At 44.1% G+C, this 15127-nt stretch overlaps 1 protein-coding gene across 1 annotated transcript in view; it reads right to left on the reverse strand.

Annotated features, from left to right (window-relative positions):
* ISYNA1 (inositol-3-phosphate synthase 1) overlaps nt 1-15127 on the reverse strand; it is an 80789-nt gene that overhangs the window by 36443 nt on the left and 29219 nt on the right. Inside the window, exons 3-4 of the mRNA XM_082263789.1 lie at nt 4472-4633; nt 2674-2803 (exon numbers count right to left, since the gene is read on the reverse strand). Coding sequence (XP_082119915.1) covers nt 2674-2803; nt 4472-4633 — 292 coding nt within the window. The remainder of the gene's footprint in view (nt 1-2673; nt 2804-4471; nt 4634-15127) is intronic.

Below are 15127 nucleotides of genomic sequence, written 5' to 3' on the forward strand. Positions count from 1 at the left end.
ACATTAAAGAATTTACATATTCCAAAAGGATAACTAAATCCAAGAACTGTTTTATAATTGCCGTTTCTTTTATTTTCATGCCAATATCAGCAAGTACAGACAATACCTGTTGATGCTGCCAGAAATGCAGCATTTTTGTCACACCCCGTGAGCTGAATCCCTTATTTCTGGAAATTACTACAGTCTCTCCATCCCACATGTAACAGGAGTGAAACAAGGCAGATACTGTATGTTTGAAGGCTAGCCTGGGTGGTAACTATGGCACTTCCATAGATACAGTGGAGGAGTTGAACATAACTACTCCGAGGCAGAGGGTGTGTTATTCACCAGAAAACAAGGTTAATACAAAGTTTAAAAACATAAAACAAATGCAGCCACATCTAAAGACTGGTAAGCTGCCTGCAATATATTACATTTTTTGTTTTTGGTTTAAGATTTTTAACAAGCAGTAAAACCATTTTAAAAACAAAAGATGCCTGGTTTCTCTAGCTCGTGTAATGGGAAACAATTCTTTCTAAAAAATTTCAGCAAAGACTCAAGTCTTGTTTTGGTAAGTTTGGGCTTTAACCACTTAAGCCCTGGAAGATTTTACCCCCATTCCGACCAGGGGGTATTTTGCGTTTCGGCACTGCGTGACTTTAACGGACAATTGCACGGTCGTGCGACGCTGTACCTAAACAAATTTGGCGTCCTTTTTTTCCCACAAACAGAGCTTTCTTTTGGTGGTATTTGATCACCTGTGCGATTTTTTGATCACGCGCTATAAACAAAAAAAGAGCGTCAATTTTGCAAAAATAACAATATTTTTCACTTTTTTTTTTTTATATGAAATACCCCCCAAAAGAAAATGTAAAAATCAAAATTTTTTAACATTTTCGTCCAATTTGTTTTATGCTACCTATGTTTGGTAAAAAAAAAAAAAAAAAAAAAAAAAAAAAAAAAAAAAAAAAAAAAAAAAATCGCAAAAAGCGTATTTTGATTGGTTTGCGCAAAAGTTATCGCGTTTACTAACAAAGGGAAAGATTTTTGTCATTTTTGTTGTTTTTTTTTTTTAACGCGTAATGGCGGCGATCTGCGATTTTTTTTGACACTTTTGGGGGTACCAGTGACATTTCAGTAATCAGTGCTATACATATGCACTGTTACTGTAAAAATGCACTGGTAGTGAAGGGGTTAACTTTATTTGGGAGGGAGGGGCTGTGTGTGTCCCTAGGGGTGTGCTTTCTACTGTGATTGGCTGTGGCTTCAGCTGTAAGGACACTGATCAACGGATCTACATAGTAGATCCGTGTGATCAGTGTCTTTACACCGAGGAGAATGACAGGTGGCTCGTTTACACAAGCTGCCTGCCTTTCTCCCTCTCCCCCGCCGATCGCCGAGTGACCGGCGGACATCGGGTCCGTTGGTCACAAGCGCGGGGGGGTCCGTGACCACGCGGGAGCGCGCCTCCGGGGGCGCACGCTCGCTCCCTAGACCCTCACAAGCTAGTGACGTAGCCCTTTGCCTGTGAGGGGCTGACTGCCGACGTAGATCGGCGTTAGGCAGTGGGCAAGTGGTTAAGCTTACAAGTACTTTGTGTTTGTTTACATTATACTGCTAAGTGCCGGTTCACACTAGGGCGACCTGTGAGGCGACCTGGTCGCCTCACAGGTCGCCGCAGGTCGCCTCCCATAGGGAAGCTGCGGACCCGTTCTAATAGGAGCGACACAAGTCGCTCCGACCTAGAAAAAGGGTCCGGAGCTTCTTTGGGGCGACCCGGAGGCGACCGCCATAGACTTCAATGTTATGAAGTCCGTGGCGGCCGCTCCGAGGTCGCGGCGCGCTGCTCACACCGCGACCTCGGAGGTCGCGGTGCGAAGTAGCGTCGCTGCAATGTGAACCGGCGCTAACAGGCAGCCAAGTTTCTGTTTTCCTAGAAAGTAAAAATAAAATAAAAAGGGGGGGTTGAACAGGGTGCCTCAGTTGTGAAGTTTGAGGATTAATTCCACCGCAATGTCACAGCTACAGAGATGAATAGGTGGTTTGTTTAAAAGTGCTTCTTATTCTTGCTCAAAGGATGTAAATACTTTTGTGTGCACAATCTGGACACAGGTTTGCTTTGAGTGTTGCATTGACATTAAAGCAAAGCCATCATAAAATTTAAAACCCAAATCCCACACTGTGCTAGGCACCTCCCCACTGCTCGGATTTCCAATACTTCTCTATTAAACTCCAAATATATCTGGTTGTGATAGAAGCCTGTGACATACACCTTGTTCCCCCAAAATGTAGCATTCCAGGACTTGACGAAAAAAAATAAAATCTATGAAGCCAGCCAAAAATAAATGTATTTTTAGATTAGTAATTTCTGCATGTTCAGTGTTTAAAATCTCATATCAGTGTAAGAACTTGCAGAAATGCAGAATCACCTTGGTACTGATGTGCTAATGTTGCTGTGGCTCTCATAAAGAGTATATCTGTAAAAACATGCTCTCAAGGCCTTTTTTTTTTTTTTTTTTAAACTGAATTAGTAGGCCCTGCAGGCCAGCAAGGGAGAAAAAACAATTAGGGAATGGTGTTATCTGCTTACAGTAAGTGTGGAAGTAGTAAGTCACAGTAGCGGTTAGTTAAAAATTAATTATGCTACTTTCCATTTTCACTTTAACCACACATGCATTCAAAATCAAAGCTCACCATCAAAGACAATATCATTAGGATGGACCATGGGAAGGAGATCACGAAAAGGTATATAGATTTCGCCATCAGGTCCACTACCCAGACAAACGGTTGATGACTGAAACAAGGACCCATAATAGTTTGCAACCTGGAACATAAAAAGCCATATTCAATAAGTTTACATTATCTATAAGAAGGTTTATTAGACTGCTACAAACTCAGTAACCCTGTGTAAAACAAGATAATCTTATCTCTGCTGAAACTTATCTGGAGCAAAATGTAAAGATGGCAGAAAGGACAGTCATGGTTGGCCCTAGATTACTCAGCACAGTCAACCTGTCACAAATGGGCTTATGTAAGAATCCTAGTCTGTCTCAAATTACTACATTTATGTAAGTGTACATTCTTCCCTATATTTACCTTTTCTTCTTTGTTTGAGCTTGACACTTTAGGTGATTTATTAGGGAATCAGGACAGGTGAGGTCCAATACATTTTTGTAGCATAGCTGACATGGTCTCATAACTTGTGAGAGTGCTTAATAGTGTAAAAAGGTATATTAAATAATATTTAAGCCCAAACACTTTCTGTATTGCAGCCTACTAGCCATTAGATTGCTGCATTGGTTTTCTTTCCACAGGCATTTATCCCCCCCCCCCTTTATTTTCTGTGAATAACACAATTCCTGTCCTAGGGAGGCTACGTCCACTCCTCCATTGGGGGGAGCATGGTTGGATTTCAAACATGTCTTCCTTTGTTCATCCCCAATACACAGGGAAAGGATGGGGGGGAGGGTTAGTAGTTTTTAGAAGAACATTGTTTTTGCCTTCATTTCAACCCACAGAATTGGCAATGGCCCTGCATTTCTGGCAAGCTTAATGGGTATTTTCTGCACTTTCTGAACATGTTTTTAGCTGGAAAAAGAAAATGAATACAACAATATCAAAGAATTAGTAAGCAGCAATATATTAAATCCTTGTTCTTAGGTTTAGTTATCCTCCAACATTGGGTTCCATTTTTTGGCACCATTATGTATTTAAAAGTTTCAACATGCGCAGGGTTGACCAGTTTCCAGTTAAGTATAAGGACCCATTTACATTCTTGGACAATAATTGGACATGCCACTAAATTTATAAAACAATGCACCACAGGGCACTATGATGTGCTGCAGCGCATTGTAACACGTGAATTGCCATAGTGTACTGGAGTGCCATTCAAAATAAATGCTACCACAATGCCTGTAATGTGCATTGCCACACATCAAGTGGGTTCCACATTGCACAGGTCTAAAAGGGCCCATGAGCACTCCAAGGCATCTTCCCAATGCACCTTTTTTACAAGCAGCTTGTAAGAAATCTTGAGGCAACATGTGCAGGAGATATCTGACAACATATACTATCAGTGCATACTTTGCTGCCAGAAGCCCTTCTGAGGTGCCTGACCCTCTAGAGGTTGCTATTTTCATAAGTCCAGACACCCTGTATGTGGCAATGGCAGCACCCGGTTATAGGGTAATGATACTGCACTGTGGTGCGCCCTCTGTGCCCATTTACCACTATTAGATTGCCAGCTTGGAGTAACAGAGCAAAGCTATCAGCTGCACATGTTACTTTAGAGGCCAAATCTACTCAAAATTAATTAAACTAACATTTTAGTTTTTTAAAGATGCTGATACCTGATATACGCAATGCAGTATTAAAGATTTGAAATTATGTCTCATTACAATAAAAGTAAATTACACAATAATTAAGTGAGAGTCTACTTAAAATAAAAGACAAAATACAGTTAACGATATTTATTCGTTGTATGGTTATTTACCTTCTTTCCCGATTTGGTCATCCATGAAAGACCCATTTGATTGGCTAACACTGCTGCTGTAACGGTTGTTCCATTATTTCCACCCCAGCCAACCAGCATGACACCTAATTTTGGTACCTTCCTTTCAGTCCTGAAAGTAAACTTGGTGGAACATGGTTTAACCTGTAGAAAATAAAAATGTTAGGTAAGAACATGTGTTTTGCTTTTTTCTGACTTTAGGCATATTGGTAGCACAGGGCTTGACAAATTTGCTTTAAAATCTAGGAGCCAGCTAAACAAGTTTGGAGCCAGTTTTTTTTTTTTTTTAACCTAACAAATGTTTATTTTCAATGACAAAACCCCTTCTCGCATTTAGCCAGAAGCTGGCCGAATAGGGCATTACTTAAAATGGTCTGCTAATTGGCATCCGATTAGCACTCAGCCATTGGCTCTCAGCCTTCTGGCTAAATACGAGAAGGGGTTTTAACAGAACCAGTGTGTTACACCTGGAGTGGGGTGGCAGTCTCCCTGTCAGAACACAAAAGCTCTGCAGGGAGATTGCTGCACTAACATTGGATAGTTAGTACAGCGAGCTCCTTGCAAGCTTCTGATTTTTTGTTTTTTTCCGTTCAGCCCGCTGGGTTGAATGAAAAAAACCTGCTTGTGTGTACTAGGCATGAGCCTCTGATTGGCTGTCCGCAATTTTATTTATTTTCAGGTATATATTGGGTATATAACTGGTGCCCCAGATTTCATGTGCTGTGTATAAAGCTCAGAAGGAGCGGAGAAGAGATTTCAGATGTGCAGGTATGGACAGGGAAAGGCGTAGGTGGAGTTGCTCCCCTTGGCACTAAACATCAGACAGAAAAGGTGCCAACACCTGTCAGTCATCTCCTTACCCCACAAATCGTATGAATCAGGTATTTGCACTCCTCTAGCCCCATTAGATCTTACCTGGGAGAGAACACCCTTTCCCCCTTCCTTCACATCAGCAGTTGCATTGATCTCTTAATCCTTCTAAGATATCAGAGCTCAGGTACTTCTGTCCTCTCTGTAGCAGAGGAGGGATGGCGGTTGTGACAATGAGCTCTCCCCCTCCCTCGGTCCCTGGCTCCAGATGGCATGGATGACTGCTCCGCCTCCAGTGCCTGCTCCCCTTCCCTCCGCCCCCTTCTGTGGCCGACCCCCGCCACGTTACTGGAGCAGGTTGCTCACTGCTGGGAAAACACTGAGTCTGGAGCCCCAATGTCCCTGAGCCGGGCCGCTGCCTCCCTGGGTCTGCGCAGCAGTGTAGATGACTGGCCACCAGGAATCCCCTAGATTTACTGCACTCTGCTGGCCATTAGTTTCTCCCGCCATGTCAGAGCTGCCACGCAGCGCTCTCTTCCTGTTCCATCTGGGTCGTCTCCATCCCCGCTGCTAATCGCATTTCTCATGCTCATGATGCCTGCCCTGCAACTGCGGCTGAAGCACTTGTCACTGACAAAAGCCCAGGTGCCATGATGCGATTTCTAGCTGCCATGGGGAACTGGTGTCTGGGGTTTGTCGAGCCCTGTGGTAGCAGATGAAAGATGACAGGCCCCTTCTATTCCTCACTAGTCTGCACAATGGGGGAGATTTACGCTGGTGCACATAGAATCTGGTGCAGTTGTGCATAGTAACCAATCACCTTCTAGGTTTTAGGCCTCATGCACACAGGGCGTTTGAAAAAATGAGCTTTGCAGCTCTGACGCCAGGAAAAAGCAGCTGTAAAAACTTTTAGAAGCGTTTTGTATTGGCGTTAATGCACGTTTTAGCCACATTTAGCAGTGTTCGCTTTTAGCAGCCTCTCTCTTCCCTCTTCTATTTTCTAACCTCAAATCCAACTACTACAGCTTAAAAATGTCTGAAGTGGCCTAACACTGTATGCGGCGTTAAGCAGCCTTTAGCAGAGTCAGGTGTTTTTAAAGCTTAACGCTGCTGCTCCAGAACGCACTGGCCCTGGGGTTTTATTACAGCTTAAAAACGCCTATGCCACTTACAGCTCCTAAAAGCCTATATGTGAATGAGGCCATAGAATAACATGGAGGGGCGTTTTTAAGCTGCAAAATGAAACGTCTGATGCTCCTAAAAGCAGCTGTAAAAATGCCCTTTGTGCATGAGGCCTTAGGGCTCTTTCCACACACTGAGTCCGTTGGACGGACTCCGCTTTTCTCAACGGGGGATCGATCCACAGATCCCCCGCTGAGCAGGAGGATGACAGCTGTGTCTCCGCGCTGTGTGCGGAGACACAGCTGTCAGTTCCCCATGCATCTCTATGGGGGAAATCGGATGGGAACGGACCGTCTGTCCGTTCTCATCCGATCCGCTGGACGGATGGAAAATAGGGTTTCCATCTGTCCAGATTTGACGGATCGGATGTCAGCGGACATGTCTCCACTGACACCCGATGCCCCATAGGGATGCATGGGGGGACCGTTCAGATCCGCCAAAAAATACGGACAGGTCTGTGAAAGGGGCCTTATTGTCAAAGCCTAATTGAACAAGCTGAAGTTAGAAGCTGATTGGTTATTATAAACAGCTACACCAGATTTTGTGTGCACCAGTTTTAGTGCCCCCTCCCCCCCCCCAAATCTCTTCCTTCTGACTGGTTTACACCAAAACAAAGTGCACAAAAGCTCATTCTGTGAGTGTTTTCTGCATCACAGGTGAACACGCTGCCCATGCTAGAACATGTGGGTTCAAATGAATGGTTAATGACACCCCAAACACATCTGGCAAACAGCACTTTTGCGGGCACCAAAGCGCATGGTATTGTAGTACCATGTGGTATGGTGCAGTGTATTAAAAAAAAAACAAATGCGCTGCAAAACTGGAAGGCACAGAAACATGGCATTCCTGTGTGAACTGGTCCTTACAATTTATAGTTAACATCAGGGAGCAGAACTTCAGATATAATGTATGATAAACCAGTATTAACCCCAAAAGCAAACATTTCTTATATGGCACCTTCTTAGATGTGATGGCTGCATTCATTTTCAATCACAGTTAAAGCATTGAGCTATAAATCATGAAAAAGATCCCTCCAGTTTAAAAATAGTGGGGATTGAAGAATAAGCAATTTAACAAGGTGGTGGGAGGGGTTTCTCTCGTCTGCAGACAAAATTGATCATCTTTTTATTTAAAAAACATATGTCTCTTATGGCCTAGAAATGGAATGGGATTTAATCAGTTTTATTTATTGCTAATTTTAGGTTGCTTTTAACTGAGATTTATGAAAGAGTTTTTTACTAAGACGTTATTATGAAATCTGACCACTAGATGGAGTCGGTGCTATTCACTCTGCATTTACTTATTATAGATCGATTTATCTTTTTTTTTTTTTTTTATGATGAAATAAATGTATTTTAAGTTTTTAGTGTTTTTAAATGCAATTGTGCTTTTAATAAGTTTTGAAAGAACTTGATGCATTTAGGCATTGATAGGTGGTGCGATTTGATAAGAGGCACTCACAGGCTAAAGTTGTATAGAAGGGAAGAGTCAGCACATCCTGCCAACCCCTTGAAACCGTCCTTTTGGAGGAAACACATCAGGGCAGAACCTGTGTTGTAGGTATCACGCCCGCCAGGGGGGTGGCGGCAGTGCTTGTTTTGTTTTTTTTACATGCAATTGCTTTACATGCGAGTAGATACACAATATATTCAACAGGTTACATTATGGGATGCCTGCTTATTTGTTTGTTTCATTAAATTTGTATAACCTAACTCTGCTTTAAACGTCTCCACAACTTTATCCCTGACCTGTCTGGTGTGTTCCTTGGCCACCATGATGCTGTTTGTTCACTAAGGTTCTCTAACAAGCCTATGAGGGCTTCACAGAACAGCTGCATTTATACTGAGATTAAATTACACACAGGACGACTCTTTTTACTAATTAGGGGACTCCGTTTTGCTCAGCGGGGATCGATCCGCAGATCCCCACTGAGCAAGCAGATGACAGCTCCGTCCCCGTCAATTTTGCAGAGGCAGACATGTCAGAGCCCCGCTCTCCTCTATGGGAGATTGGATGAAAACGTACCGCCTGTCCGTTTCTTTCTGATCCTATCCCATCCTCCAGACGGATGGAAAATAGGGTTTCCATCTGTCTGGATTTCACAGACAGGATCAGATCAGATAGCAGCGGGTGTCAACGGAGAGGTCACCGCTGACATCCACTGCTCCACAGAGGTGCATGGAGCATCAGATCAGATCCGCCTGAAAAACTGACAAGCGGACCTGATTGGAAAGCCTGTGTTACTGGCCAGATCACCACGAAAAAAAAAAAAAAGTTGAAACCCCCCCCCCCCCAAAAAAAAAACACAAAACTGGGGGGGCGTGGTGATCATGCTGTTGTACTGCTGTATGGCCACCTGAGACTACAGCTCTGCTCCAGCGCTGGGAACCCACAAGCATAGAGGTGACCCTGAGATGAACAGACACCTCCCAATTTTCCTGCAGGGCCGCCTGACCTCCCACGATAGTTCACAAATGAAAAGATGAATCACAGTCTAAGAAACTCTTGCATTCATTTCCTCCAGTGGAGTGGGTAAGATGTCCAAGATGCTGTCAGCGGCCAATTTCCCCAGCTCTACTCCAGCAGCTCGGCTCCTGCCTCACAGAGCCCCAGCTCACAAACTGGATCCCAGCAGCGCTAACCAGGCCCCTCCATGCCGCTGTCCCAAAGCCCTGCCAAGTCCAAACCACGTTGGATGCCGATTCTCCAGCTACAGTGGTGAGCAAAGGGCATGATACATTGGATGACACAAGGGAGCTAGTGGATCCTATTAACACTTTCTCCACCACAAACCAGCCTATACTAGATACAACTCTGAAGGACATGCTTGTTTCACATGCAGCTCATGAGACATGATTTTTGGTTTTGGGTTTAATAATGCTTTAAGATATTCTGCAAAATACAACTTGAAATACAGACAATATTAAAAAATTATATATATATATATATATATATATATATATTTTTTTTTTTTTTTTTTTTTTTTTTACTTCCCGTAAAATCCATTTCTCTGATGTTCATTGACGGACACAGCTCCTGTCATTCTTGACCATTGGGATGTCCCAAAGCAGTGTCATTCATGAGGGGTGGGAAACAGTAAAAAAAATTCCCAAGGCTAAACATTAACCAACCAGGCGACAGGGGCTCAACCAAAAACAACGGGAGACCACCTGGAGAAAACAAAATAAAATACAACCTCAAAGAGGATCAGGTCCTCTTAAACAGCAGCCTGCAAAACCTTGCGACCAAAGGAAGCATCCACAGATGCCAACACATCCACTTTATAAAAACTTTGTAAAAATGGGCACCAACGACTAGGTGACGGAAGTCACTGACACTTGAAGACGGAAGGCCCAGGAGGCACTAAACGCCCTAGTAGAGTGTGCCTTGACAGGGAAAGGAGGAACCTGACCCCTGATAGAATAGGCCTGAACTCCCGTCTGTCTGATCTATCTGGAAATTGTCGCAGAGGAAGCGGACAACCCTTTGCAAGGTTCATCCGTGAGCACAAATAGAGTCTGACTTTCTGAAAGACTCCGTAGCTGCGAGGTACACCCTAATTGCCCGGACCACATCCAAGGCATGCAAGGCAATTTCCTTTAGATGTTTAGGTCTGGGACACAGAGAAGGCAACACAATGTCTTCATTCAAATCAAAGTCAGAGACCACCTTAGGAAGGAATGACAGACAGCACCACCTTATCATTGTGAATCACCAAATAAGGTGGACAAGATAACGCCGGCAGTTCCGACACCCTGCGCGCAGAAGCGATACCCACCAAAAAAGCCCCACACACACACAGCTCAAAAAAATTAAAGGAACACTTTTCAATCAGCGTATAGCATCAAGTCACTTAAACTCCTGGGCTATTGATCTGGTCAGTTAAATAGCAAAGGGGGTTGTGAATCAGTTTCAGCTGCTTTGGTGTTAATGAAATCAACAGGTGCACTAGATGGGCAACAATGAGATGACCTCCAAAACAGGAATGGTTTTACAGGTGGAGGTCACTGAGATTTGTTTTACCTACTTATCTTTTCTGATTGTTTTCCACTAGTTTTGCATTTGCCTAGGGTAAGTATCACCTGGACCTTCTAGGAGGTTGCACAGGCAGTCCAACCCTTCCAGGATGGCATATCAATATGTGCCATTCCCTCAAGAACATGGAGGAGATTCTAGGAGACAGGCAGTTACTCTAGGAGAGCTGGACAGGGCCGTAGAAGGTCCTTTTAGCCATCAGCAGGACCAGCATTTTCTTCTTTGTGCAAGGAGGAACAGGATGAGCACTGCCAGAGCCCTACAAAATGACCTCCAACAGGCCACTGGTGTGAATGTCTCTGATCAATCAGAAACAAATTTGATGAGGGTGGTCTGAGGGCCCAACATCCTCTAGTGGGCCCTGTGCTCACTGACCAGCACCTTAGAGCTCGATTGGCATTTGCCATTGAACACCAGAATTGGTAAGTCTGCCACTGGTGCCCTGTGCTTTTCACAGATGAGAGTAGGTTTACCCTGAGCACATGTGACAGACATTAAGGGTCTGGAGAAGTCATGGAGAATGTTATGCTACCTGTAACATTGTTTAGCATGACCAGTTTGGGTGGTCGGTTAGTGAAGGTCTGGGGAGACATATCCATGGAGGTACACAGACCTCTACAGGCTAGACAATGGCACCCTAACTGCCATTAGGTATCGGGATGAAATCCTTGGACCCATTGTCAGTCCCTACACTGGTGCAGTGGGTCCTGGGCTTCTCCTGGTGCACAACAATGCCCGGCCTTATGTGGCGAGAGTATGCAGCCAGTTCTTGGTGGATGAAGGAATTGATACCATGCTCGCCTGACCTAAATCCAATAGGACACCTCTGGGACATCAGGTTTCAGTCCATTCGATGCCACCAGGTTGCACCTCAGTCTGTTCAGGAGCTCAGTGATGCCTTGGTTCAGATCTGAGAGGAAATACCCCAGGACACCATCCGTCGTCCCATTAGGAGCATGCCCCAACCTTGTCAGACATGCATACAAGCACATGGGGGACATACAAACTACGGAGTAACAGTTTGAGTTGCTGCAATGAAATTTCAGCAAAATGGACTAGCCTGCTGCCATTCGACTTTTAACCATGATCAGCTGTGGTCAGTTTGATTAGCTCAGCATGAAAATAACTTTCCTGGAGCATTTCAGTCCCAGGTAGTGCAACTAAACCAAACAATCAACTAAGGATGGCAAGGCACGGTCACGGGGATCAATTTGTGGACAAGTACAAGTCAGGAGATGGACACAAACAAATTTCAAAGGTTTTATCAATGCCTAGAAGCACAGTGAAGTATATTATTAAGAAGTGGAAGGTATTTGGTACAACACAGACCCTCCCTGGATCAGCACGTCGCTCCAAACTGGATTAAAGAGCCAAGAGGAAACTGGTAAGAGAGGCTTCCAAGAGGCCTACAGCAACTGTGAAAACAATATCACAAATTCTCCACACATGTGGCTTATATAAAGAGGGTTGCAAAAAAAAAAAAAAAAAGAAAGAAAGAAAGAAAGAAAAAAAAAAAGGCCACATGCACGATTGAGCTTTAGCAAAAAAACGCACCTTGAAGATTCTAAGGCCACATGGACAAAGGTGTTATGGTCAGATGAGAGTAACATGTAATTATTTGGCCTGAAGACCAAATGATATGTCTGGCAGAAATCCAATACAGCTCACCATCCAAATAACACCATTCCTACAGTGAACCATGGAGGGGGTAAAATCCTGTTATGCAGGGGTTTCTCTGCAGCAGGGATTGAAGCACTTGTCAGGATAGAAGAAAAAAAATGAATGGGGCAAAATACCAACAAATTCTTGGTGAAAATCTGCTGCCCCCTGCCAGAACGTGGTCAATAGGAAGAAGGTTTACCTTCCAACATGACAATGACCCAAAGCACACAGCAAAAATGACCACACAGTGGTTGAAGGAGAAAAAGGTGTATGTCCTTGCATGGCCTAGTCAGAGCCCAGACTTAAACCCCACTGAAAATCTGTGGAATGACTTGAAGACTGCAATACACAAAACGGTCACCATCCAACTTAGGGATTCTGTTTTTGAAATGTTTTGATTTTTTTTTCTGAAATGTTGGTGTTATACCTTTTTATTGGATGTTATAAGTTGCACGCACACAATGTGCAAATGCACACATTTAAATAGCTTCTTTGCTGAACCAGCTGACCTTTCATGTGTTACACAACTTACTTTTCATGTTACACAACTTTTGCAGAAGAATATTCTATTTATAGAACTACGATGGATCCTGGATTCGCAGGGTTCCCGCATCGAACCAGTGTGAACTGGCACTCAAAGCTGCTTCTCTATTTCCATCCATCAGTTGCACTCTGATACCATCACATACATAGCAACATAACCAGTCCTGCAGCGTAGGTGAGGGATCAGAGGTTCCACCCACAACCCTTTAGCCCCCTGATGTCTCCATAAAGTGTACCTGTCACCTGTGCTAAACTATCACACAGGGTTTGTTAGCCCCCTTGTAATAGCAATAAATTAAGTTATATCAAGTTAAAGGGGTTGTAAAGGCTGATGTTTTTTTAACTTCATGCATTCATGCATGAAGGTAAAAAATCCTGTGTGCTGCTCCCCCACAGCCCCTCTAATACTCACCTGAGCCCCCTCTCGATCCAGTGATGTGCCTCGGCTGTCCCCGGACTCCCTCACCTTACTGGCTCAATCGCAGCCAGTAAGCCAATGAGCAGAGAGCAGGGGGGTGGGGCCGAGCTGCAGCTCTATGTGTCTAAATGGCGCATAGACCAGGGCTTGGGAGAGAGCAAGCACAAGTGCCCCCATAGCAAGTGGCTTGTTATTCGGGGCACTGGTCAATGGGGGAGGAGCCACAAGCACCAGTAGGGGACCCAAGAACAAGAGGATCGGGCTGCTTTTTTTTTTTTTAAATAAGCCAAACTTTTAAGAGCCGTTCACACTGATGCGGCTGCGGCGATCGCATGTAATGTCGGAGCGCACTGCTCCTTCATTACATGCGATCGGCTGTGCGGTGCGAGTTTAGCCATACACTTTGTATGGCTAAATTTGCACCGCTGCAAATAGGTAAAGGTGTTAATTTAAATAAATAAATTGGTGGAGTTGTCTTTAAAGTGATATGGTGCAATGTGCATAGGTAAAGTGTCTGTTAGTTTTAAAATCAGAATAAATATAAAGCCGTGCTTAATGTAACATAAACTACAAATATGTAAACATAATACATTCACAGTTGTACATATAAATATAAATATAGATACAAGCAATCCTGGAAAAGTGCTCGTGCAGTGAAAAAACAGTCCCACAATCTGTTAACTATATAAGTGAGTCCGTGAATATAAACCAATGGAAATAGTTGTTTGCCAGTAATTTTCCGAGTGAAATTAAGGTGCTTACGGTGCTTGTTAGGAAGTGGGGTGAGTGATGGGCAGAAACACACAAGTGCACCCCTCTTATCACTCCCGCACTCACCAGAAGTATGTACCCCTACAGGGGTATTGGGCCTTATTGCAGCGTAGTCTTTAGGCTCCTATGGAGGGGGGAGGGGACACCCCCTTTATTTGCCGGGTAGTAGGATCTCCTCTTGGGTGTATGCGATGATGGTAAAGGAAAGAAGTACCGATATAGTGATGTACCGTTTATGTAAATGCTTTATTAAATTTGCACCGCACCCGCAGCAAAGACGCACAGGACCCTTTTTTGCAGCCGCATCAGGATCGGATCGCACAGCGGTTCACACTTGTGCGATCAAACTGGGGGTGTCGTTAAGATTACATTGACACCCCCAGCGTATCGCATATGGCAGTGTGAGCTGCCAGGGGTGCGTTTGCGATGCGGGAACAGGCTGCGAATTCGCAGCCTTCCCGCATCGCATAAGTGTGAACCGGGGCTAAAACCACTTTAAATGAAAAATTAAACAAAAAAAAAACATAAAAACCATGTAAACAAAAAAAAAAAAACAAAAAAAACATAAATTAGAAAAACAAAAATAAACGCAAGCGCACATGCACAGTAGGTACTGCATGTATATGTAAACAGCCATCACTGCAAGTGAGAGCAATAATTATAGGGCCATCATTCTTAACCGGTTGCCGACCGCCGCACGACTATATACTGCGGTGGTCAGCCCCGGCCAGGCAGAGTGACGTAGGGGTACGTCACTCGCCTGTCACTGACTTGTGAGCCAATTGCGGGCGGGCGCCCGCCCCGGCTCGTTCACTGACAGGTCAGTGCGTGTGACCGGCGGTCACTCACGAACGCTCCGGTGAAGGGAGAAAGTCAGGAGGCTAATGTAAACAAGCCGTCTGTCACTCTCCCTGGTGTAAAAATGAAGATCAGACGGTTCTACTATGTAGGACCGTTGATCTCTGTTTTTACACCAATAGCCATGTCCCTTTACAGTTAGAATCACGCCCCTAGGACACACTTAACCCCTCCCTCTCCAATACAGTTAACCCCTTCCCTGCCAGTGTAATTTTTGCAGTAACACAGTGTTAATTTCGTCGACTAAAACGTTTTTGTCGACTAAATTAACACAATTTTAGTCGACTAAAATACGACTAAAACTAAAACAATTCAGATGACTAAAATACGACTAAAACTAAAATAGCATTTTAGTCTTA

This window comes from Pelophylax lessonae (genome assembly GCF_965119305.1).
Source record: "Pelophylax lessonae genome assembly, chromosome: 1".
Classification (NCBI taxonomy): domain Eukaryota; kingdom Metazoa; phylum Chordata; class Amphibia; order Anura; family Ranidae; genus Pelophylax; species Pelophylax lessonae.